This window comes from Lampetra planeri, chromosome 34 (genome assembly GCF_965212315.1).
Source record: "Lampetra planeri chromosome 34, kcLamPlan1.2.h2, whole genome shotgun sequence".
Classification (NCBI taxonomy): domain Eukaryota; kingdom Metazoa; phylum Chordata; class Hyperoartia; order Petromyzontiformes; family Petromyzontidae; genus Lampetra; species Lampetra planeri.
In genome coordinates, this window is record NC_136140.1 from 5225527 (window position 1) to 5253078 (window position 27552).

Sequence of the window (27552 nt, forward strand, 5' to 3'; positions counted from 1 at the left end):
CGAGCAGGTGGCTTATTTGCCCTTCGCACAGTGACCTCTTTTCGCGGACACTGTCGTGAAATCTGTTATATTTCGTTGGTGCAGGACGTAAAACAAAATACACGCACAGCTGAAAGCAACCGGGTGCCGTGTTCACTGCTGTTCCCAGAGCTCAGCACGGGCGGAGCAGCTTGGGTTTCAAACCAAGGGGAAAACCTTGGGATGTAGAGACCACAGCTTTGCCCCAGGGCTTCATTCCGCTGAACATTTTACAGGTCCCCCCCGTATTTTCAAACTCCACAAGCAAGGCACCGCATAGCGAGCAATGACTCAATGGTGAAATCAGAAATAGTAAATTGTGAAAAAAATATTTTGGGTAGTAAACTAATAACATCGACTGACCTCTGTTCTGTAGTCATCATCTTCTACAGCAGGGACCACGATCTCTCTACCGCTGAATGAAGGCCTCCCCCCACCCACCTCGCCACCACCTGCACGGTCTTAGGAAACAATAATCAATCTCTCTCCTGCACGAGTGCTGATCTCATCAATCTATCTCTGCAGTGGTTGTCCTCTCAGGCATGTTCCCTCTTTTTGGCTGCCATTCCATCGCAAGTCTCATCCATCAGTCGTTGTCCCTTCCAGCGACATGCCCTGCGCCCAAGCCCACTTACCTCTATTAACCGTGAGCCTTAGTACTGTAAGCTTCGTATACCGAGCAAGGGAAGTGACCGCATTTTGTAGATGCTTACAATTCACATTTCCTTTCTAATTCATGGGCTCCTGTATCTGTCCCTCTCTCAGGTGAATTCCCAGCATGCATCTCTCCGTGCTCCTTGATACAATCTTATCAGCGTTCACGTTTCTGACACATGTGTCAGCGTGAGTACTGTGCGTGGATATTAAATGTTGTTCTTTCATCACGTTTGGTATGTTGCTTTTATTGATCAATTTTATATTTCCAAAAGCAGTCCAAAGGGCTTCACTCGCCCCTCTATATCATCAGATGTTATTGGGAAGAGCACTCACTCTAAATCATGGAACCTCACCAGTGCAAATGACAATATGGTACAATCATTTTATATTGTTGTGAGGCGCTTTAGGTAATATCAATAAATAACTACCACCATTCTGTACCTCCGCGTGAAAAGAAACTTCTAAATAACATATATTTTTATACAAATAAAATACACTCGTATAAAACGATCATTGTAAACGTATATACAGAGGTAATGAAAGATTGGCTCTCTTCCTGGAGGCGCAACTGAATATATTTTCTTTAAATTGTATTTATCTGATGCAAAAGCTTTCTCGGAGAATACAAACAGAGCCCTTTCACTGTAAGCTCCGTATGCCAGCAACAGAAGTGACCCCATTCCATTTCCTGTTATAGGGTTCTGCTATCATTTACGATCAGTCACAAAAAAAAGCATGTAAACATTATAAGGCTGCTGTAAAACGAAATAAGCCTGGCAAATAAACCTGCTACGATACGATAGTTTTAAGACCGTGGCTTAAATCTCGGGTGCATCGTGAATTCTGAGAAGTAAGATTGTTGAATTCGCACAGCTGGGTTCATAACAAATCTCAGCGGTAGGGGGGGGGAGGGGTCGAACAGGTTGCGATGTGGTCGCTATGACATCAACCGCATGGAATTCACGGTTGTATGCTGGGCATTCACCCGGGAAAAGCTCCTGTTGAGATGCGCTTCTCCGAAATCGGATAACAAAAAAAACCGCATTTATTTCATGCCGTCTTGTATGCCGTGTACATAGGACGATTCGCCGAGTGTTCCGTTTGATTGACGGATGACCTTAAGGCCGACTGTGTTCTCTGCAATAACCAAAACGCTGTAAACACCTGCAAGAGGCAATGCAATACTGCCTGCTGTGAAACATTGCCTCTTAGTAAATCAGTTTTGTACAACCAAATTGAAACAGATGGGATAAATATTGGCCCACGCATTATCGGAAAGATGTCTGTGACCAGAGCATTTTGAGCATGACCAATCTCTTCATATCGCAGAAGCTAAGCGGATTTTGAGCCTGGTTAGTATTTGGATGGGGGGACCATTGGGGCTTGCCAGGTGTTGTAGGCGTGGCGCTGTGCGTTGGGCTAAGGAGATGACAGTGCTTAGCATAACTTCCTCCTGAGCGTGGGTTGTCTTTGTGGTCTCTGATTTCCTCCCACGTGAAATAAAAACACTCATCACTCGAATTGACCAAACATCCAAACGCAGGATCCCTGCTGAAAATTAATCTTGAGACTGATTGAAACTCTTCCAAGGTAATTGTCAATTTGTATGATAAATGGAAACACGGCTGACAATAACTTTATTAAACAAAAAATGCAATATGTTTTTTTTGGCCACAATATGCAATCCACTCCATCTTAATAAACATTTAACCTCCGTATGAACCGTGGCTGAGTACTCCCTCTACTTAGCAACCACAACAGGCTGTTGATATTTAATTGAGGTTCTTGTGTGGGAGTTGTGTTTGGGACTAAGAAACCCATCAAATGCCTCATCCTCACATTGGAAATGTGTGACTCATGCCCAAGCCTTGGAAATCCAAAGAAGCCCTCAATTCCTTTACGGAAATGTCACGCATTTGAATTTTTGACATTTATTAGTGAGGTACTGTTATTTAAATGTGGGCGAACACATGTATGACTTTCGCAGTTGCTAAAGGGGGCGGTTGGTAGGGGGGGGGGGTTGCTCAAATCAATTGCTGAGTGCAATGGGAGGCAGAAACGGATAGAGGAAGAACACGGATCAGTTAGTTTGTCAAGATGAGCAGTTGAACAGGACTTTCCATGAGTCTTACGAGTCAAATGTGTTTTGCCACAAGCAGCTCTTGCTTCCGCGGATTTTTGTAGCTGTGCTCATATCGGGATGGGCTAATGTGCATTACTGAAGACCACAATTTAGTCAAAATGCCAGACCTCGATGCCACACTGGCAACACACTGTCATTGTGACTCACCCACAAGCACAGACCAGTGTGTAATGAGCAGCATGTGCTCAAGTCTTGTGTTATTGCCAGCCAAAGGGCAGCTGGTCCGATGGTCGAGGGTGACGTAACTCTCACACAACCCTCGTAAGACAGTCACCACTAACCCCTGCTCCTCACTCGTGGTGCTCAACACTCACCAGATTCAACAACGACCACCCCAACCACTTCATATACACCCCTAATCAATGTCATCGCACACACACCTCTCTAACTTTCTGGACATCTGTGAAAAGGAGCTCAATAGCTCATCGGATTCATCTAGTGTAAATAAATATTTTGATTTTGATTCTGATCTCGAATGATTTTGAAACGGGGACACGTGGCACGAATGGCTATGGAAAATGGTAGAGGTGACATAAATGCCAGGGCTAAAGCGCCCAATTAATCAGGTCATAGTTCAAAGTTTAAAAAAATAGTTATTCAAACCTCGTTTTGACGGACTGCGTATCGCAAGCAGCTTTATAATGATATCTTGTTCATTAACATTGGTGGAGTGGCTTCAGAGCAGTTCTACGTAAAACATCCATGCACACAGACAAACACGCAATTAGCCACTTATTATACACATGTGTGCCATCTGAATTTTCCTAATTGCTGCACTGGACATTAATGCATGGGCATTTCCAAAATGATGCATTCCATATGATAACAAAAAAACGATTGCTTGCGTGGAACAGAGTTGGATATTGGCCACGGCTATTCAAAGAAAACCAATAAGCATAATAAAAAATAACAAGTGATGTGGATCAACAATTATGAAGGATATATATATTTGTGCGGCAGTGTGGTACAGCAGTAACACTCGTGCATCAAAGCACGGGGTTCTACCAGATGGTCTATTTTCCTCCCATAGCCAAAAACCCCACCCATGAAATGTAACTGATATTGGCCAATCATTGCAAATGCTGACATGTTACCTGCAAATTACACAATTGGGATCACACAGAGCAGCAACATCGCCTCCTACTGAACAAAAACTCGTCAGGATTCCCCGCTGAGAAAGAATCTTGAGGCTCGGTGAGGCCCTCCTAAGGTAAACACGCGTTGTCGTCAAAATAACGATAATGTAAATCTTGACTTAAAGCTTTCGTGACTGCAGGAATTCATATTGTTTGGGTCTTTCAGTAAAGTCACGTAAAGTCACGTAGAAGGGAAATAATGAAATAATAAAAATACAACATAATAATTACATTATTTTATTTTGAAATTATATTATTTTATTATGTTTGATTTTTATTATTTTATTATTTCCGTTCTACGTGACTTTACCGAAAGAACCAAGAAGATGAATCCCTGCAGTCACGAAAGCTTTAAATCGAAATTTAAAGTCACGTAGATAGAAAATGTATAGATCACGAAGTTTCGATGCTGACGTCAGCAGTCCTCCTGCTGTGTTTGTTTCACCTGTTGACGGTTGCTTGTTCGAGCGATCGAAACGTCGTGATTTATTAATTTTAAACAAAATAATAAAAACTACGACGTTTCGATCACAACACAAGCGATCGTCATCAGGAGGAAAGATGACGGATGCTTGGTGTTGTGATCGAAACGTCGTAGTTTTTTTTGTTATTTTCTTTGAACCATCTACGTGACTTTACCGAAAGACCCGAAGAAGAATTATTATTTTGTAATAACGCAAAATACACAAATAATGATTCTGAGCTGTATTCATGGACCCATAAAGGAGCTTGTACGAAGTATGCGTAACGTGAAATGAGATGCGTAAGCAGAAATGTGTTGTGTAAAATAATTGTATGAAGGTTGTTTGAACAAGACCGTGGCAATAAAAACAAATCTATGGCTTATCCTTGACATAAACCCAGATCTTACAGTCACCGATTTTGAGACCGAGTAAAAGTTTTACTTTTCAGCTTTTTGTCTCTAGAATGGTGTTGTTTTGTTCTAGTCTTATCTTTACAGCAGATCATAAGGTTAAATAACACTTAGCCCTTGCTCAATACACTGCTCTGTGAAAGCCAGTTCACACCGTGTAAGGATTGTTTGGCCTGACATCGGCATTGCTGGTCAGTGCAGGTCGGTGAAAGGGAGTTGGCCCAGGTCAGATCTCACTCACCACCGATATTAGCCCTCGTGGGAATTAAACTCAAGCTGCCAGATGCCTACGGCCGTGCCGCTACTCAATGCAGCATGACTGCCCCCCTACCCCGCCCCCCCAACCAATCAAATGCTTAATACGAGGTTGGTAAAGGCGCAGCCCTGCAATTTCTCGCTCACGCCACTGCTGGCAGAAGGGCCTCTACTAGCGGATGCTCTGGTTAGCTCCTGTTGGCCTACTCGTCCACGCCGATCAGACTTGTAAGAGGTGAAAATGGCCACACTTTACCCTGCCACACATCCCCCTCCCCCGCCCTCCCACCTCTGGATGGACAGAGGTGAGGGAATTTAATAAACTTGCACCGTTGTTTCAACTGCTGTGCCTTGCGATCGAACCGGCGACCTCCGAGTTAAAGGTCCAGTGTGTGAACCATCGCACCGTGCGGCAGCAACACTGAGTGTGAACTATTTGTCTTTTGTCAACGTGACACTTTTTTACTGATTGGCCGTGTCGGGTGGTGGAGGGTTACGACACATTTATAAATAACGCGATCTAAACCCAAAAACGTTGATTATGAATAATATTGGTCTACGTGTTAAACTGAGTGAGAGATAATAATGCGCGTATCGCTATTTTTTTTTACATTGATAGTGGCAAGAGCAGAGCGAGGCCGCATAAATATTCCCAACAAAAGCGGTCGCCCATTAATGGCGTTCAATGTTTATCCACCAGCAAAAGGAAAAGACGGGCGTCCGTTTAGATTGGGTCCTTTTAGATCGAGAGCGTCAATTGACGTTCAACTTGCGATAACAAAAGGATTAGCCTGTAACGGGGGGGAGGGGGGTGCGGGGGGGGTGGGTTCAAACCCGTGCCAACTCTTGACATTCTAAGTTTGCGCTCCATAAAGACTTGACGCCAAAACTAAGTCGCTGTCATCGCACATCTCGGGGACTGTGGTGAGGAGGCTTCGAGAGCCGTCTCCGCTCTGCACGGCCAGATAAAGGGGCGCTTCTTTTTTGCTGCTTTTGTCGCGAATCTTTTCTGCGGCGAGAGAGTCGGACAGCGGGAAGGAGGCCGCGAGGTGTGGCGCCGTGATCGTTCGGTGACTCGCCGGAGCACATTCGTTTTACGCGAGGTTTAAACAAGCACACGTTTTCATCAGCTTGCTTATGAGCTTGCGCCAGTGTGCCAAATGGTCTGTTATGTGGAACGTCTCGATAGCGATCAAACCCCAAAAATATGGAGCGCCACGCACGAGCACATAAACACCCCGCCGTACTCAGGATTTATAAAGAGTGTGCATATTTATGGGCCAGATAAGACTCGCAATAACAATAAAACATTTCGGTTTAGTGTCGGCCTCCGATTTGTTAGATTTAGTGCTGTTATGCACAAATGAAACGAAAACCCAGTTTAGCTTGGACAGATGTCAGAATCCGTGCACGGGGAGGTTTGGGTAGCGGCACATGTGCCGCATGCCTTGGTTTAAAAACCTAAGAATAGAAGCGCGAGCAATGACCACGAACATCCCTTTCATGTCTTTCTTTGAAGTGAGCGTGTTTTGTACCGATAGAGGTCCAAGCCATTGCGTTTAATCTTGAGAAAATAATTCATGTAAGAGTTTTTTTTTTCATTCTGGAAAATTATTCAATTTCCCTCTGCCATGCGTTTTTAAAAATTAATATTTAGTGAAGCTCTTTGCTTGAATTTTTGTTGCATACCGTAGTCTTAAAAACATTGATAAGAAACTAAACGTCAGTATTAATTTGTTATACAGCTGAAGAAGAATGCGAGAATCACGTGAAGATAAAAACTGCGACATTTGTTTCCAACGGCGGTCTTAAAAAATGTACGGATGTAAACGATTCAGTACCTTAGCTGGAGAGCCTCAACTAAAATCTCGAAAAAGCTCATAAAAAAAAACTCCGTTCAAAAAGTTTACAAAAAACAACATTAATTAAAAAAAGGAACTTTCAACAAACTTCGCCAACAAAACAGTGCCCCTCTCGCTCTCTCATATCTCCCGAGCTCACGCACAAATACATCCGCGCGGACCCCCTCCGACAACGGCGCGGCATTATTCTATAAAGCGGCGCCCGTCGCGGCTGGCGTTGTTATTTTTTACACGCGGCGGGCGCGAATGTGAAACGCGAAACGCGATACGAAACGTGAGCGGAGTTGTCGATGGGGGGGGTGAGAGGGAGATTTGCGTACCCTGATAAGACAGCTTGATCCTCGGAATCGACGACTTGCTCGCCTGGCCACGCACCGCAGCCACGCTCAGCAGGAGCAGAGTCGTGAAGGTGGACAACTTCCAAGTCCACCTTGACCCCGTCGATCGAGCAGTCCCGCCGCAGCAGTCCATCTCAGCCGCCACCGCCGTGTTTGCTAATCTTTCCGGCCAAGACCTCGCTCCTCCGTCTGTCGGCAGCGTGCGCACACGGGGCGGAGAGAGGGGGGGGAGCGACAGCTACTCAGAGGACAGGGCGGGGGCATGGCGGAGTCATCGTCTCACGTCAGCACATATATAGCCCTGGGAGAGACTCGACTCTTCGGCGGAGAGAGCATGGAAGGAATGCATGAGGGAGGCACGTACAGACGCGGTGCACTGACTGAGGAGGAGGGAGCGTGGAGTGGTGGTGGTGGGTGGGTGGTGGTGGTGGGGGGTGTAGGAAGAAATTTGGCAGCGTTCTCCGATGTTGCAACACAACAAAAGTGAAAGGCTTAATTGTGAGCCTCGCGCTGCGTTGGAAATGTTTCTCACAATCGGGGCACAATGCGTTCGTCAAAAGCTTTAATTCGGCATAAGACCGGCGCGACAAAGGGAACTTCGAACATTAATCAAATTTGAATTCTTCTATTCGAATAATAATTGACTTAAATGCTTTCAAACACCCTATGTTTTTGCATTGTTGTTTTTTCTCTCTCTCTCTCTCTCTTTCTCGTTCATTGCTTTTTCTTCAAATTTAATTCAGAATTGTAAAAAAAAACTTTTAAAAATGCACGCTGCGATTGAAAGCCACGGCAGCTGTCTCCTCAGCCCTGAACGATGAGGGGGTTGTGTGGGGATATTTCGGAAAGGTTGGGACGCATTCTGACTGTGGTGGTCCATTCCGACTGCTCCACAGCGACGGTAGAACTTGGCCACAAAAAGCCAAGGCACTTGCACAAAAAACACATTCAATACTTTCAAAAATGTCACGTTTGAGTGTCCTGGCTGAATGGTGAGGTGGATGGGGGGTGGATGGGGGGTTAGCGAGGTGGGGGGAGTGGAGGTGGGGGGTGAACGAGGGGGGTGGGGTTGAACGAGGGGGGGTGGAGTGGGGGTGAACGAGGGGGGTGGAGGGGGGGGGTGAACGAGGGGGGGGGGGGGGTGGAGGTGGGGGTGAACGAGGGGGGTGGAGGGGGGGGTGAACGAGGGGGGGGGGTGGAGGTGGGGAGTGAACGAGGGGGGTGGAGGGGGGGGTGAACGAGGGGGGGGGGTGGAGGTGGGGGTGAACGAGGGGGTGTGGATGGGAGGTGAACGAGGGGTGGGTTGGAGGTGGGGGTGAACGAGGGGAGTGGAGGTGGGGGGTGAACGAGGTGGGGGGAGTGGAGGTGGGGGGGTGAACGAGGGGGTGGAGGCGGGGGTGAACGAGGGGGGGTTGGAGGTGGGGGTGAACGGGGGAGAGGGGTGGATGGGGGGTGGACGAGGGGGTGGAGGTGGGGGTGAACGAGGGGGGGAGGGGTGGATGGGGGGTGGACGAGGGGGTGGAGGTGGGGGGGTGAACGAGGGGGTGGTTGCGAGAGGGGGGGGACGTTGAAAATAAAAACAACAAATAAAAAAGCTGTCAAAGGTTCTTCCTCGATAGGTTCAAATGTCAGCCAGTACTCGATGTTTGTGTTCGCTAAACATGTCGCGGAGCCGATGACAGCCTTGAACAACGTGGGCACCATTTACAAGTGCGAAGGAATGAGCAATTTGCAGGGCTGCAGCCTTTCTTTTTTCCTTTTCCCCCCGGCACTTGCCGACAAGTGATGGACACGTCTCGCGAAGCCGCGGATTTCGCCACACAGGCTCCCTTCACGCCGACTTCCAGTAAAAGGAAACGCGCATAGCGCAAGAGGTTTCGCAGCTTTTTAACGGGAATGGTTGCAATAATTATTTTAGGGGGGAAAAAAATATTAAATTGACAGACGGAGAACAAAAATATTCACGCGCAGACAAAGGTGAGGTTTGTTACTCGTCAGACGTGTATATTTACCATACTTAAAAAAAGGAAAACTTGTTATTAAATACAATTATGGACTGAAGAGAATATAGTTACGTGTTTGATATTACAGATTACCACAATTGAGAACACCGATTACAGTGTGATCGTTGGTAAACATTCGCGCAACATTAACAGCAGATTAGTGAGCGGTTGGAATGCATTTTTTCATCGCTTCTCGGTGTCAGCTGTTGATGAACGCGTTCACTCGATCTGTGAGCAAACGACACACTGACGCCTGTTTCGCACGATGGCAAAGACCCGCGTCTGAAATTACGCGACGCAAAGAGAAGCTTAAAAAAAGATTGAAGCTTAAACATCAAGACGGCAAAAAAGTAGATTTTTTATTTTTTCATGGAAAGGCAAAAGCGGTCGCTCAGCGTACGAGGCGTGGAATTGACGTGGAGATATGACAGGGGCGTCAGGAACCGCGTGTGGCGAAGAGGCAATCAAACTCCCAAATTGCTTACGCGCGAGTGCTGGACGCAGCAAACGCAGCGGGGAAAACTCGCCGTGGGGAAGAAAAAAACCCATTTTTTTACACGCAAGTGGCGCTCCTGGCGCGTTGGCAGAACGGCACACGCCGCTCACGCTCCCGGAAATCCCAAAGTCTCCAGGCGGCCTGCCGCCACAGCCTCCCCCCCTCTCCTCCTCCTCCTCTCTCCCTGCCTCGGTCTCTCGCGTCCGCCCCCGTGGATACCGCTGCACTGCACCCCCCCCACCCCTGCCTACGGCTTCTTCCTCTCTCGCTTCAGCTCCCTCCCTCCCACCTTGGCTGCTTCTCTTTCATTTACAAATAATAATCGTTATTATTACCTCGAAAAATCTCGAAAAACTACTCACTTCTAAATCTTTTTGTAGTCATTTTTTTTATTACTTTAGTATAAATACATATTTTGATTCGTATGTTGTTTTTTCTGACTTTGTGAACGAAAAGACACAAATTCGACCGTTTTCTCATTGAAAATAGGTAAATTTCTAAATATCACTGTCCTGGTCACAAAAGCAAAGTTTGTGGGGAATAATACCCACTTTCTGTACTTTTGAGGCATAAGCAATTAGAAAATAACACTTACTACCCATAAAAAAATGTGTTAGTGTTATCCGCCATTCCCTTGCCCAATATCTCAAACCGCTGGCCACAGCCTCGCGTCCTCTGGCCCCGCGTTCTCCCTGCCGAGCCAAGCCTGGCGCGGCTCGGCGGACCACCACGTGGTTCTCTGACTAACCACACTGGACTTAAAGCTCCGCCGAGTGTTTCGGCACACTTATCCCACCAACAAGCAAGCAGAAACAGCGGGGGTGCGGGGAAGGGGCATTGGTTCGCAATTATTCGCCCTGCTCCGCAAGCCACGGGGAGAGTTTTTTGGCTGGAATCGGACGCGTGCGTGTGCGCGCTCTCAAGCCCGCGGTTTGCCCCGGCCAGCCAAGCAGGTCAATGTGCTCTGGAAACCACCCATTAAGCACGCAATTTGGCAGGTCCCAGGATTTTCGGTAGGGCCCTCTCGGGATTCAGGCAAATTGTGACGGCAAGAAGTTGAGGGGTCACGTCGCTGTTGGCTGAGGGAATAACTAAATCATTTGCTCCGTCTCACCTCAAGTGTGTGAACACAAAGGGGAAGACGATAGCGCAACCACTCGCTATGGCAACGGGGGGCCCGAGGAGAACATTGTCTCGATGGCAACCCGTACGCTATGGGCTTCGGTGCGGCATTCCGTGCAGGGCACTTCAATAAAATATGGTGACGTTATTTAAATATGTGTCGACCCACAGCTTTGGCGCAGAGCAAAATAAATTGGCGAACCCTTTGAGCCCTGACATCAGAAACTGCCCGTATGCAAACGTTAGGTCCCCGGTATTCTATCCCATTTAGGCTGCCGTGCTGAGCCCTCGCACAACACAAAAACTACGGAAAGGGGATTTGAGGAAATCACTGCGATCTTATCACGGAACTGAGCGTCTCGTCGAACAGCAAATGATTGAAAACTATATATTTTTTGAAAACTGCTCTTTTGAGTTTAGTTGTTGTCCTTCCCCTGCACCTCTAAATAGCGCGGTTGGCTGTGTATGGTGCGAAAGAAGTTCAATATACATACAGTACTGACTTATTCTTTGGGTCTTTCGGTAAAGTCACGTAAATAGGTTCAAATAAATGTTTTTGTTATTTTCTTTGAACCTATCTACGTAACTTTACCGAAAAAAACAAGAAGCTGCAGTCACGAAAGCTTTAAATCGAAATTTACTGAAAGACCCAAATAATATCAATTCCTGCAGTCACGAAAGCTTTAAGTCAAGATTTAGTACTGTACTTGACCAATGGTCTACTACTGTTTAAGCCGCACGTGCAATTGAAAAGTATTTAAATCTAAATCAAGAGGCTGCCTTAGCCGTGGTGTGCAAGCACTGTCCAAAAACACCTCGCGGCCATCATGAACAATGCCGCCTTCTGGAGACTCAACATGCAATGTATTCCATTGTAAGGCATTGCACGAGGCCACATTAATGATGGCGATGGTCAGGTGTTCAAGGTCTGTCAATCATCAAAATTAATGAAAATAAAATTAAATGAAAAACAAAAATCACGACGTTTCGGAGGCAACGGTCCCACCTGATGACGGAGACTTGTGTTGCCTCCGAAACGTCGTGATTTTTGTTGTAATTTTATTTTATTTTCATTAATTTTGATGTTTTACCTACGTGACTTTACCGAAAAAACCTAAGAATACGATTCCTTGCAGTCACGAAAGCTTAAAATCTAGAATTAAGGTCTGTCAATTTCACAGGAAGGAATGGGATGGAAACACCGTGTTTCAGGATGCTGGAGGACTGCAGTCAGGTTTTGTTGTTGGCTTGACCTTGGTCTTTTATTTTCTACACCCAGCACCGCGTGCTTATTTTTTTTCATATCGTCTGATGTATGTTCGCATGAGGGGTTCACATTTTTTTAAATCGTGTTTTTGGTACCGACGGCTCCTCCTTAGACCCGGGGGAATAAACAAAATACACCCAGGTCACTTCAGAGAGAACCGCTTACAAAAATAGAATTACAGTTAAACATTTTATCTTGAGAGACCATTGGTAAATGTCCGTGATCACAAAAGGCACGTTCCTTCCAGCGGCTACGTTTTATTCGCTCGTATTAGTCGACCACCGCCGTTGAGAAAAACGCCGATCCACCGTGTCTAACACTGAGGTAGCAAAATGTGCCGTGACTCGCTCATATTAAATTTATCGCGTACAATGCGTGTCTGTGCACGTGATTTAAAGCCGGTCGTATTATATATTAATTCTTTAATACCCTTTCCCCTACCTCTTCTGTACAATGTCAATTTAATTTGGCAAAGAAGCAGCCGCTGAGAGCCGTGCATGGCTGTTTGTAGCGGAACGCTATTATGCAAGTGCCTTCTGGGTAGCGGATCCAAACGTTGGTGGATTCGAACGCAATGAATATATCAACGGTTTTGCTTTAATGCACCTCTCCCACGTGATTGGCATGTTTAATTAAAGTGACCCTTTCCAAGAAGCGAGCTTCAAAGAGGCGCCGACCAATAATCTGGGATGAATTTGCACGTTCAATACTCGCGGCCGTGATAACGGCTGACAGGAGAGAGGCGGTGGGATGGTGTTCTGCAAGAGGCGTTTGCGTTTCTCGACGAGAGCGAGGCATAGGGCGCCACGGTGGCGAGATGTTAACTACCTCGCCTGGTGAAACAGGAGGTCGTGGGTGGTTCGATGCGTCGTTACACCGCTTGTTGTCCGGCATGGTGTACAAAGTTTCAGTTCACGGGCATAGAAGCTCACAGCACATCGGACACAATGCCGTTTCAGTTCACTGGCCAAGAAGGTCGCCACACATCGGATGCCAGGGTGGTGAGATGTTAACTACCTCGCCTGGTATACAGGAAGTCAAAGAACCAAAGAGTAAGGAAGTCGTGGGTTCGATCCCGACCCTGAAGCCTGCTGTATATTTGCAGTTTGCGTGTTCTCCCCGTGGTCGCGTGAATTTCTCTCCGGGTCCTCTGGGTTTTCCCATCCGCATTTGGAATCGCGCGTTTAAAGTATTTGGCGGAATATAAATTTTCACGTGACAGACTTGGGTCCATGCTGCGCGGGCGAATGCCCGTAAGGAGAAAGAAAAAAAACACATTTGCGAGAGGCCAAAATTTCCACTGAAAACACCGCATACCATCGTGTCAGTCGATCGATCAATCATACGCTCATCCTGGGGCTGAACAAAGGGCATTGGAAGGTCGAAGCGACCCATTTAACCAGAAAATTCAGTCCATGTACAATTTCACCTCGGGGGGAGGAGGGAGGGGTGGGGGATTGACGCCGTGCTGGGAAAGGGGACGCCGTGATGGGAAACGTGGTTGTGCTCTTGGCTCTAAACCCAACGTTGGGTAATGTTTTATATCATTATTAATCGTATTTATTTTCAGCCGGTACGCCTTAAGATAACAACAACAGTGCCGCTGACATGGAAGGAAAAGCCCAGAGGAATGCCTCACACTCATTGGGAGTGACTGCAAACATTAGGCAAATGGACCTGAATGGCGGGTACTATGTTTGACCCACTTGGATTGACAATGAATTAATGTCCATTAGTACATTTAGTGCCACAGGCACCGTGCGTACAATGTAATAATTACCATGGATACCATGACCTAATGGACTCAAGGAGCCGCACAATAATCTCAAATTAGTCACAGTTGGCTGCGTTACAGTGCGAAAGAAGTTCTACATACAGTACATACAATAACAAGCTGCTTGTTGATGTCCGAAAGCGTCGTTGTTTGTGTTTCAACCCACAAGGTGCCTTGGCATTCATTGAGTCGCTGATGGGAAAATAGAGGGCACTTCAGTCAAGAGAAAAGGCTGCCCAAAAATCCATAGAATTGTCATGTGCGTAATGTCAGACAACTTGGCACCCTGCTGAGAAAGCAACTGCGATTACCTATTCGTAGAAATTGCCCTGATAGCAATGTTATTCGCTGACATCCAATGGCCCAAAAATGCTTGTCTGGATTCGAGGAGATTATCACATTCTGAGATGCCTTGGATTAAGTTATGCATGTACTTATTTATTTTTATTTTAACAATCGCCAAGAAAGGTCTCAGGGATTTGCAAAATGGATTACGCATCGAGATGGAGAAAACAGATATGGTCGCGCTTGAGGCTACTTTGACAACTAACGACAAATCCTGATCTTTTGTGAGTTGCATTGTTTTTCTTTTGCTTTTCCGTGTATTACATTCATAATAAAAAATAACATGCGGTGTTTCTGCACGAAAAAAAATGATGCAAAACAACACTGCCCTACAAGCCTAGATGTATAGAGTATTGCGGTATTTAAAAAATGCCCTTCTCTGGCCCTGACAGGAACACAAAACGCCTATACAATCCCATTTGATTCCTTTAAGATTGTTTGAATTACTTAAAGGCTCTGGCAGGGATTGTTCCTTTAAAAGGATGTCTCTGAGGGTTTCTGTGCAAAGGAATTTGGCCAAATCAAGCGGGAATATTTCTACAGAAAAAAAAGGGGCGCTCTAGTCACATGACCTGTGGGACACCCAATGATCGTGGAGATTTTATCGGGGCTTGTGACAGCGACACCTTGATTCATAACCTTCGCTTCATCACTTTCCTAGGATTTTCTTTTTTATTTACGCTCCTCTCGTCAGGGTTTCGTTATCAGTGACAGCCCATTAACCTGGGCCACGGGGGTGCTGACCTGATGATACATGAACCTTTCAGAAAGAAAGAGTAAAAGTGAAAAAAGTCCGTTGGAGTAGATTTTAATTCACCCTTGCAGGCGCGCCAGGCAACTCACCGAAAAAGGCAACAAATCCGACAGGATTATGAAATCTCTTCTCAACAACAACAACAACTCTCCGCCGACATTTTTTCGTCAAGTAACGAATGACACAAAGTTTTTAGGGTGCCAAAGGTCCCCAATGATAACAACGTCAGCCGCAGGCAGCGGTTATGGCCAGCCTGAACCCTGGGCACAGCTTTATACCCCTAGAGCGATCCCCAGCCGGCCGCGACAACTCCTCGCCCCAAGGTGGGAGCATCTGTCTGCCCTTTGGCCCACGCTCCCCTATCGTTTGTCGATAAACAAGCAAAAAATTATGTTGCACCTGCTGCCAGCTCTCTCTCTCCGCTCGAGTGTACATTTCTTCTTTGCATCGCAACTCGAGGTGGCGTGCGACCTTCAACTTCTTCTTCATCTTCCTCGGAGGGGGCGAAAAAAGTCTCGCACGGCCACTTGAGGCGGACAATGTTTCAACTTGCTTATTCATTTATCTATTTATATGTTACGTGCAATGTCCGTGGCCACCGAAGTCATGGCCTGAAGTCATTCATGATATAATAGTAATACTGCTAAAGTGATATCCTATGCACCTCCTAACATTTAACCGTTTTTTTTTGTCTTCACCGCTATAAAACAAAAGCTTCATATAAATCTTGATTTGAAGCTTTCGTGACTGCAGGAATCCATACTGTTTGGTTCTTTCGGTAAAGTCACGTTGATATAAAATGTATAGATCACGACGTTTCGATGCTAACGTCAGCAGTCCTCCTGCTGTGTTTGTTTTACCTGTTGACGGTTGCTTGTTTGAGCGATCGAAACGTCGTGATCTATTAATTTTCTATCTACGTGACGTCATCTATAACCAGCCGCATTGTATTTCACGCACTCTCACAAGACTTGAAAATTGCAATAGCGTAGGATTGTACGGGAATTCTTTTTTTTTAAATCGATGCTTGTATTTATTGCCGTTGGTCAGAGAGCAATATTCAACTTTAAAGCCTCATTCACAAGACGTAAGTGCCAAAATAACCACGTTTTCACCACAAACAGTAAAGTCCTCAAAATTATAAACGCGTTTAAAAGTGTATATATTTCCAAAAAAATGTAATTAGAAAAACACTTGAACTACATGTTCAAACTGTGCACAGTAAGTAGTGTCAAACCAAAGTATCTTGTCTTCCATACGAAGAGACACCAAGCACGATCGCTGTCATTTTGTGGATCAAAACATTCGCAAAGAAGGAACCTTTGCCCTCCCGCACCGTTACACCACCACTACCGGTTGCGTGCGATGACAGGACTATTTTTGTGAGGCCTCTCTAATGCCCATAACAGCTGTCCTTTTAACTCCACATACATGTACACCTACAAATATCTTTCCTTTTTTTGCTGTCATCACGTGCGCTTGCTAACACACACCCCACTCCCCACCGCCCCCCCCCCCCCCATACTGCGACATTTACATATGACTGTTTAAATATGAATGTTAATTTTATTTAGATTTGAAGTTTTCGTGACTGCAGGGATCCATACTATTTGGTTCTTTCGGTAAAGTCACGTAGGTAGAAATAAAATAAATTAAATCACGACGTTTCGGGCACAACACAAGCGGCCGTCATCAGTCGGAACCGATACAGCAGGACAACTGCTGTTGTCGGTTCCACCTGATGACCCTTGCTTGTGTTGCGATCGAAACGTCATGATTGAATTGAATTTATTTTATTGTATACCTACGTGACTTTACCGATAGAACCAAAGAGTATGTCAATTTAATTTTCAGTTCTTTGTCAATCCACTGCTGGACGAAAAAAACCTCCCCACACCAGTCCTGGCAGATGTCTGAGCATACTTCACCACGTCGGTAAGTATCATTCACGGATGTATTTTGAACTTCTTTCGAACCGTACGTAGCCATCCCTAAAAATCGTACGTGGCCAACCGTGCTCATCGGAGGTGTGTAGAGGGGTGTCCAAGCTTCGTACGGATAGCACCTCGTCATCGATAATTACCCGGGACCTTGGATTTGAACCTTACAGACCCTGGGTTCGTGGCACGGTGTGCGAACCAGCGGCACCACGGCTCTATCGGGCAGGGTATACGCTCGGGGCGCTGCAATTGCTCCACGCAAATGGCTAACTTTCAAAGAGGCCGAAGGTAAGTCGAATGTATCCCGTTGGGGGCCTCTCTGTGGCGTATGCCTCCTAATTTTTCTCAGCTCCGCTCTGAGCTCATCTTTCGTGTAACGCTGAGAGGACTGGCACCCCCCCCCACCCCCCTGCCTGCCCGGCCCCCAGATGTCTAAATTCAAGCCCGCTTCGGGAAAGCTATAGCCTTCACATTTCAGCAGCTCGCCACGTGAACTGGCGCCTCGTGTCGCCTTGGGTCAAGGAGTCATCGAGTAACGGAGCGATTCTTCGCTTCCCCTTCCGCCTTTCATATAGGGTTGCCACCTCTGAGGTACAGAAAACCGGAACATGCCTTGGAGTACAGAATATCTCGGAATGCCGGAAAGGGTGCCGAACTGCGCGTAAACGCATTGCACGGAGCGGGTTGTTTCATGTCCGGTAGAAAAAAGCTTCCAGAATTCCCAGGACGGCTGCTTCAAAAGGCAGAGATCAAAAGAGGATAATCCTAGGAAAAGCAGGACAGGTGGCAACCGTAGTTGCACGACGCTTGGGTTTTTGTAAGTAATGCCTCAATGCAGGCTCCTATGACTCGCCACCTCGTGTGAATAGTAAATCCACACGAGTCAACATGATATCGCTGGCCGCCCCCTTGCCCTCGTCTCCGACGCAGACAGCGCGGTTTGTGATGGTCTCGTGGTGCAAATCCATTAATCCGGAGTGGGTGAGAATGTTGTAGACACGCAGCTCACCCTCTAGCACCTCCTTGCATCATGCGGAGCACATGGCAGAGGGTGGATATATTTCGTGATTCATCAAAAGCCCCTCACCAACCCCATGTGGCTGTGTAAGATTTCAAAATCACCCACGTAGAACTGTGAGGAAGTGTATGCAAAGCTTTGTGTAGAAATTCGTTTTGAACAATACGATTCATTCTCTGATGTGTTTTTTGGTTGTACCGCAGGTATAAAAAATAACTAATGAACTATTTTTATTTTTCCAGGTAAGGCCCACCGAGTTATACAGATATTTTTTTCAGAAACGACCTGGCTACAAACGATCGCTCAACAAAGCGCCTTATTAAGTGAAAATTTAAAGCAGCCAAAAACTCTAAACGCCTATTTCTAAATCTGGAGGAAAAAACCAGAGGACCCGGAAAACGATCCACACGACAACGGGGAGAGAGACATGCAAACTCCAAATATTCAGTCATCAGGGTGGGGATGGAACCGACGACCTCCTGTATACCAGGCGAGGTAGTTAACATCTCCCAGCCACCTCAGGGCCCTCTGGCCGCCACGGCGCCTGCGCAAAAAAAAAGCAAAACTTGTTTCCAGAAATACAACAGTGAAGCAGTGCTGCTAATTAGACTGCAGAGAAAGCCTCTTCATTCCTCATTGAACCACTTTTTTTTCTCCTGGCCGGAAAAATGTGTTTCTAACACGTAACTTGTTTCATTGTTGATCTAAAATGCACTCGGCTGGACAAAGATCAACATTTATATCCAATCCATGGAAAAAAAAAAGGCAAAGTTATATTTATTTTGGCAGCTGAAAATGTTCCAAAGTAGTTCCATTCTTTTTTAAAGTTCAATTTACTTGTTTCATCTATTTCAATGAAATGTTCTTGCTTTGCAGAATGAAAATACTGCAGGTGTTGTATGAGTGTATTTTTCTGCTGTATTGGTACAAGTGTTCGTGAATAACAATTTACTTTAATGACACATCCAGTACTTTAGAAACACTCGAAGTTGTTAAAGTGTAGTCACAGCTAAATAGAATATTCCAATGTCACTATTATGTAAAAAATAGATAAATGGTTTCAGATCTAAAATGCTTTTCATGTAAACACATTCCTGCAGACTGATGTGCCTCTTACTTTGTTTTTGTTTAAAACGGTGACTGCAAGCGTAGTTTGCATATCTCTGCATGTGCAAGTTTTGTGCATGGGGAGTCGACAAGATGATGGATTTATTTGCACTTCCGTGTGCTTACATTAGGCCATCGCACGCGTGCCTCCATTTGTGTCTGCACGCAGGGTCGTGTGCGTCCCTGAACGCGCATGTTCACCAGAACAACACGTGAGCCTGTGCTCACAAACCCTGTGCAAGAACACTGTTGGTTTGGTTGTTGCTCAGAACGTTAACTTGTGCTCGCTACAGACCCTGGTTTGTTAGTCCACCTATACCAGGGGTCGGCAACCTACGGCTCCGGAGCCGCATGCGGCTCTTTACGGGCTGCTTCTTGACGATATGTACGTGAGTACAGTATGTACTCAGATGCATTGCGGCTCTTGAAATACTGAATTTTGTACCGAATTGGAAAGAAATGGCACTTCTTGTTATTTTGGTTGCCGACCCCTGACCTATACACTCACATACCGACCTATCCACCTTACCTACCCACCCACCCACTGATTAACCTACCCACCAACTTACCTATGTACCTACCTATGCACGTAACTACTAATTTACCCACTAACCTATCTACCTATGTACCCATTTAATAATTTAGCTATCTATCTACCCACCCACCTACCTATTTACCCACCTCATTTCCCATCTATCAATTACAATGTAAAGATTCTTAATGGACCTATAAAACAAACCTTGAAATATACATGCATGTGTATTGTGCACAGAACAAACAACAACAAAAACCCAACGGGTAAAAAAGAACACGAAGCCCTCCCGAGTGGGAACCGCACGTCCCTCGCACCGCGCATCACTCAACCAGTCGTAAGGACGTCGTGGGTCACGATTGAATGAAGCGGCGAGGGCTGACGGAGTTATGGGGTCCTTGCTGCACAGGGTCCACCCCAACCCCAACCCCCCCCCACCGGCCACCTTGGGAGAGATAAAAAAAAATGACGCAAAGGGTCACGCGCACCCGCGCTGCGGCGATGCCTGCCAACCCACGCGGGAGACAACGCGCGCCCAGTGGTGACTGACACACGACTTGATTATGCTATCGCGTCGCTCTCATGCCAGTCACGCAAAGGCAATCGCGCGCGCACACACACGCGCACGCGCGCGCGCGCGAACAAAGACAAAGATCCCCCGTGTAGCCGACAGACTGTCGGGGCAAGTGCCTGTTAGCGAGCACCTATAGAGGCGGGAACGGCGCACGAGGGGGTGGGGTGGCCGGCACCACCTTTGTCTCCATGGTGGCGATACTTTTTTACACACCGCACCGGGTACTTATTTTGAGGCTGAGTCGACCTAGGGAAGGCTCAGAACCGCTTCGGATAATCGTCCCTGGTGTTGGCCGTGAGCCGGAATCGAACTCGGGTTCACCGTTGTACTACCACTCCCCATACACGCACGCACACGCAGGGTTTCTTTTTAATTATGTAAACATTTAATGCACACGCTCTATCCGCAGAGAGGTGGTGGCCCAGCTGTTGGTGCACGTCACTACGAGCGCGGTGACCTAAATTTGAGATAACGTCCACGGCTGACATCAGTGGCGAATGCCATTTAAACCAGTCATGTTCTCTCCTTTGACCACCGCACACCGACCAGAATGGTATAATGGCATGGTCGAACAGCCCCGATTACCTTTGTGGCCCTCATCGAGTAGTGCGGATTGACAAAAGGGCTGTACATAAGACTTGTACAAAGAGCATTTGTTTGGCTGCAGACCTCCGTTTATCTGTGGGAACAGCGGAGAATTTGCACCATGCTTACACGCACGCACAGATGCGGTCACTTTTTGCCGATGCCTTCTAAGCCGCAATTGCGTCTCTTGCGTAAAGGATCCATAAATACAACTCACTGGATATGCCACGCATAACGAAGCTAGGTTGTACAACCTGAGCCAAGACGTTGCTCTATTTAAGGGCACTGCAAGTTGCACAAATACAAGTCCGTTATTACAGCTGGGAGGAATGTTACATGCAGTTCACCAAATGTGGCCATTGTAGACAGAGCCTTAAAGATTTATTCACATTTTGATTGGTTGCTAAAGGCATTCCACACGTTTCAAGTATAGCTGTTAGGTGCCTTTGCCCGTGTGATTATAGTTTTCAGTGATCTTGTCTCGTACAGAGAGAGTGGTGCTGCGGCGGTTAGTCCACTGCGGTAGCAACCTGAGTTCAATTCAGGGTCATGGATAACCTCAGTGGCAAAGCAATATGTGAAGCAGCCCTCACCTGCCCTCCCACGTTACCTGCCCGCACTAACCAAGCGTGATGAAGTATGGTCAAATAGACCCTCTGACCTGCATGGCGTGAGGGGCTTTTTGATAGGGGGGGGGGGGGGAACTGTAGGGGCAGCAGAGAAGAAGAAGCCACCACCAACACAGCGACTCGGGAAATTTTAACACACAGGCCTTCGCGGCCAATGTTATTTTATTATAATTCTGGAAATCACCTGGCGATGCTGGTTGTAACTCCCAGCGAAACGTCTATTGAATTATGTGAAAAATAAGAATGGGTTTTACCCTTTCTGGCAATAAAACAGGTGTTAAGATGTTCAAACACAAAATAGAAACCTTTTGCAAGGATTCAAGTTCGCATTCACCACTCGTACTTGTGGTGAACATGCAAATAAACGCGCTCTGACAATATATGGTATTGTGTTTGAAACGGATTGGCCTACACCAGAGACAGCGTTGAGACTAGGGCCTGTTGAGACGAGGTCCTAAAGAAGGCAATTTGTTTGCATGTCCGCGACAAGTACGTGTGGTTAATGCAAACAAAATTCGTTGCAAAATGTTGATATTTAGTGTTTGCACATTTTAACACCTGTTTTATTGCCAGAAAGGGTAAACCCTATTTTTGATACTGGCAAAAAAGGTCCCATTTTGTAGATGCTCGTTGCTAAATTGTTAAACGTGTGCGGATCGCTCTCTCTCTCACACACTGGTGTACTGATGCAATAATACATTGGCACGTTTGTTTCAGTGACAACTTTGTTGGCTGTGTCAGGTGGAAGGAGGGTGTACGACACACATTGGCATTTTCCTTACGTGGCAATCTGACAAAATATTAAGTATGAATCACTTTTAACTCGGATCCTTGATAGAAGGCCTCTGTTTTCTTAATTAGTGCCAAGTTGCATCAACCAACTTAACGAATAATATCCCATAGTTTACAACATCAATTAGCTTAAACAAAGGGGATTTATGAATTGTAATTTCACACAATGGGCATTCACATCGAAACACAAATATTACTCGAACAGGAACGGTGGGTGCATCCCTTAACCTCATACGAGCGCAGACGTATTTAAAGTTTTTAACAGAGCCCAGTAGCATCACTGGGGCAAACAAAGTTAAACCACCCCTGTCAGGTAATAGAGCTTTAAGAGCTACAAGTTGTTTTAATGTCAGTCTGACCTCTACACAGGTCTGTTCCGGAGTCAACATGGCTGTTACATTTTACTGCGACACAACCTTTGAGAGGATGCTGCACGTTGGCACAACGCTGGCTTTTATTGGCCTTGTTGCTTTTTTTCTTGTTATTGGCCGTGTTCCTCGTTCCTTCGCACTGTTGTTACATCGCTGATGAGCGTGGTCGCTTCAAGCGCCACCTCCAACATCAACGGCCGTAATCCCCCCACCCCATTCCCTCGCAGGAAGCGTCTGCCTTCCTGTAATCCAGAAGGGGTAGGGGGGGGGCCGGGGATAATATATATGTTTTGGGGGGCCACTATTGGTATATTAAATTATTATGCAGTTTCGCCCTCACACGTGCGCGGACGCCAAGCCACTCGATTGTCATGAAGCTCCGTCACTTCAGTTCCAGTTTTGTAAAAGTGGCGTGCGAATGGTGAAGCTAAATCAAAGTTCAACGGGACACTTCGGCGCGTAACTGGCAGTAATTACCGATAGGAATGATCGTGCTTACAGTATTGCGTTTCAACCGTTACAGAGCCGTGCATGTAAATGGGATGTGGTGGAGGCCCGGCCCTCAAAATTCGAGATTCAAGGCTGTAAGCTCATCAAGCCCATGCGGTAATCCGGCCCTGCATGTGTGATAGCAGTGCATATGTAAGTCGTTGTTGTCGCCAACATGAGTTATTAACTGCATTAGGTCATTCTTTTCGTGCGCCAACGTATTAAATAGCTTCCCTTCTTTCCTGCCCGTATCAAATGGCAAGTGGGGGGGGGGGTGTCGTCTCCTCGGAGTCATGCCGTCCATCATGGATATCGTGACGCAGTTGTGCATTTTGGCCCCGTTATTGTTTATTCGAAAGAAGTTCGTTTGGAACAGCGACAGATGGGGCTGAAAATGTAGATGGCTGTCCAAAAAAACTTCGCCTACTCTCGAGCACAACAATTATTTAGAAGTTTTTTTTTATGTTTTGGCTAATACATTGATTTTCGGTGCAGTTAATATGTTTCAAGTTGACGTAAGCTACACGTGACAAATTGCAAGTTGTAATGAAGACACGTCTGTAAAAAAACTGTGTGTAGAGCGAAGTATATGACTCCAGTCATCAACAGCCATGATCTGTCTACTGCTGGATGAAGACCTTCAGAGTTGCTCACCATCCTTCGTGGTTTGTAGATGCCATATAATCCATCTCTCTCCAGCGCTGGCTGATCACACCAATCTGTCACTGCAATTGCAATCCTCTCAGGAATTCTCCCTTTCGGCTGCCATTCAATGACCAGTCTTGTCCATCAGCCACCATGCCTCCTGAAGATGTGTGCTGCCCAAGCCCACTTTCTTTCCTTGACATTCAATGTGATGCCACTAATTTGTGGTTCTACTCTGACCCACGCGTGCCTCTTTCTGTCCTCCCAGTTTCAGTTCCCAGCATGCATCTCCGTGTGCCAAATTGTCAAAATATTGATTTTCAACATTCTGGTTTGCTGACAAAAATAAACCAATTGCCATATTTGCGCTCTTGACAACTTTTATTTGATTGGCCTTTGTCAGGTTGGTGGAAGTTTATAGTCAATAAATTCACACTATACCTACACAATCTACTCCAACAGTGAATAAATTTGAATCTCTCTGTGCCACTTCGATGAACCTTTCCGTTTTTGTTCCATGTTCTTTGTCAGAGTACGTATGCCACAGTATGCAATGCCCACTCAGTAAAAAAACAACCTCTTTTTGAGGTGCATTGCTACTATGTTGCTTTCATTGTCACATGTGCGTTTTAAAAAATCGCTTCATCCTTCTTATGTGCACCTCTTTAATTTCATCAACATTTTTACATCGACATAACACTGTGGCCTTAAAAGAAAAAATATCTAATGAGGTGATGTTATGGACAATGACCATTCTTGATAGCACTTAAATAAAGAGGGGTCAAAGAGATAGGATGGACACATTCCTACGGAGGGAGCTGGTAGGAACGTTGGGTTGCTCGGTCAATGGCCAGGGTCAACGGCGGCGTGGTGTATTCCGCAAATATGCCCGACTGTGAGGGCGGGCACAAGCCGGCGTGAGTCGGTTAAACGTTGAGATTTATAAGGGCACCACGGGGTGACCAGCCCCTCGCCACCCAGCTCCACCCCTCCCACCCCCACCCAGTCCCACCCTCCCCACCCAGCCCCTCTCCGCACGACGGACGGACAGACACAATAATCCCCTGTGGGCTGGTGTAAACAGGAGGTTCCTACCAGTATAAGAGTTGGAGACTGCACTTAACACAAAGTGGCCTGATGAGAATCACATTTAAAAAAATGTTTTCCATTGACTAGTTTTGAAATAGAGTATTGAATTATTACCTCACAGTATCTGTTGGATAACAGACAAGCCCTTCATTAATCAAACAGTATTACCACTAAATAAACTAATTTATATGAGAAGTTAAATAAGACAATGTAGCTCACTTTGATCATAATCTGGCCTGAAATGTTTGCCCAAGATACCCATATTCTGGTGTGTTTTCCAGCTGTGTTAACTCCAACAACATATTCTCTCTTTTTCTGTGAACTACTTGGACGTGAATTATTAAAGCGTTTAATCGTCTTCCTGCAGTTCATTCCCCATGGGTTGTTACAAAGGCGATGTGGTTTTGACGATGTGCGATGGCTTTCATCATCTCACCGTGCATCTTCACGTCTGCCCTTCACAACCAAAATTTTTGAGAAATATCTCCTCAGGGGCCGTCCATAAATGACGTCACGCGATTTTTTACGATTTTTGACCCCCCCCCCCTTCGTCACACGACGTCACAAAAGGTCAGACCCCCCCCCCCTCAAATATGACGTCACAAAGCTCTGTCCCCCCCCCAAAAAAAAACATGCATCAAATCGCTTTAAACTATTGTCATTGTAGTGCGTATTTAATGTGGCGCTGCACTCTGATGGTGTAGGAGAAAACATCTATTAAAAAGTCTATTTAATTAAGTAGAACGTGTTGTCTATATTTATTTAAAGTTGCGCATTTTGATGTGACGTCACATTTCTCAAACCGCCCCCCCCCCCTTCGTCACACATCGTCACAAATGTCTGACACCCCCCCCCCCCAGGTGTGTGACGTCATTTGTGGACGGCCCCTCATGTTGCTGTGAGTTGCCTCGACTCCAGTAGTAACCATTAAACAGGATTCGATATTGGAAGATAGTTATTTTTTTTACTTTTTTAAATCAATAAAATCAGGGCAATTTTGTTACAAATAACATTCGTTATTTCTCTAATTTCTTAACGAAAGCCCAGCGAAAGTCAGAAAATGTACAGCACAATTGCATACCCTCCTTCGAGGATGTCTACATGTGGATCGCATCTCACACCAAACATTATGTAACTTAGAATGCTGTAACTTGGCTGTACCCGATTGTGTGCTATCTCATTCATCCCATGCTCAAACCCTTTCCCATTGTCGACGTACTCGCTCAGTCTCTGTTGACAAGTTACAGGAATACGCCTTCCCTAGGTCGTGCATCACAATGCGCAGGGTGCTCAGCAACATCTGCATGCTACAAATCTGATTTTTTTCTCAAAGTGATAGTTTATTTGGAGTGCTCTTGCCGATTACATCTCGCATAACAAGCACGCCTCTTAAATTTCGATTTAAAGCTTTCGTGACTACAGGGATTCATCTTCTTGGTTCTTTCGGTAAAGTCACGTAGAAGGGAAGTAATAAAATAATAAAAAGAAACCCATAATAAAATAATTCTCACGACGTTTCGGCCACAACGCAAGCAGCCGTCATCAGACATGGTCTTCACCTGCGGACGGCTGCTTGCGTTGTGGCCGAAACGTCGTGAGAATTATTTTATTATGTTTTATTTTTATTATTTTATTACTTCCCTTCCACGTGACTTTACCGACAGAACCAAGAAGAAGAAAAAAAGCACGCCTCTGCTGACGATACCTAGGCAAAGAAAGCAGGCCTTGCCCAGGGGGTTACGGACCTCATCCGCTGCAGCAGCTGGAGCAAGGCGGAGGTGGCTGCGTTGAACGGCGTGGGATGGCAACGCAGCGTTTACCAGACACGTCGCATCCCCCCCTCTGCCCCCCACGTCGTCGCGCTTGCACTTGATTAAGACCGTTGGGCCAACGTTCGCACGTCCGCCACGGGGGCTGTGCCACGGCCAGCGGGCGTCCATTGGCTTTGACTGACTTCATTGACACTGAAGGGAGCCATCGGCGTGCAAACAAAAACTCCACGTGCTCACCCCCCCGCCCGCCTTCCCTTCCCTCCCCCATCAGCTTCCTCCACTTGTCAGCAATCGTCTTCATCGCGCGTGGCAGCTGCATGGGCACCGCTCCAGGCAAAACTTACCCGGCAGGAAGTGACAATCACTACGATGGCAACCAGTCCATCCTCCCCTGTGCCCTCTGGTGTGTCACAACCTCTGAAAGCCGTGCCAGGGCACTTTGCTTGAAGGAAGAGGCAGTCTAATTAAGAACAATCTCTTATCGTGTAGATAACAACGTGGGTCGTGTTTTGAAGGCTATCTATCTGACACAAGGTTGAAGCTTCGTTAATCAGACAATTGCATTTAGTATTGTGATCAGGCACGCTGTTGTAGCGCTCTAGTAATGTCACTGGCATGGCAGTCGATAACATTTTAACATCACTTAGAGTGAGCTATGGGTGGCGCGTCTGAGCATAACTTTAAATGATTTTTTTCTGAGTGTCAAACTTGTGTTGGAGTCATGATGATAACAGACAAAACAAGAAAAAAAAATTGAGTTGCATTTGTATCTTTGGGGCCTAGCCAAGAAGTGACAGATGTATTTCTATATCTATTTAATTATTATCAAAAATTTCCTCAAATGTTTTATTTATTTATTACAAGATTAGAATTAATGTCGTGAGTTTAAGCGATTTCCATTCGGAACTCTATAACTAGCAGTGTATGAGCATGTGTGGGAAAACGGCCCTGGAAGATAACGTCAA

The 27552-nt window shown here is 46.1% G+C and overlaps 1 protein-coding gene across 4 annotated transcripts in view; it reads right to left on the minus strand.

Annotated features, from left to right (window-relative positions):
- The window catches only part of LOC144730057 (semaphorin-3A-like), an 84461-nt gene that overhangs the window by 47312 nt on the left and 9597 nt on the right, over positions 1-27552 (minus strand). For 2 of the 4 annotated variants that reach the window (XM_078610578.1, XM_078610575.1), the window contains exon 2: positions 7266-7472. In XM_078610578.1, the coding sequence (XP_078466704.1) occupies positions 7266-7416 (151 nt within the window). In that variant the 5' untranslated portion in view covers positions 7417-7472. Of the gene's footprint in view, positions 1-7265; positions 7796-19973; positions 20074-27552 lie in introns of those variants that run through there. The other 2 variants (XM_078610577.1, XM_078610576.1) reach the window with 2 other exon arrangements.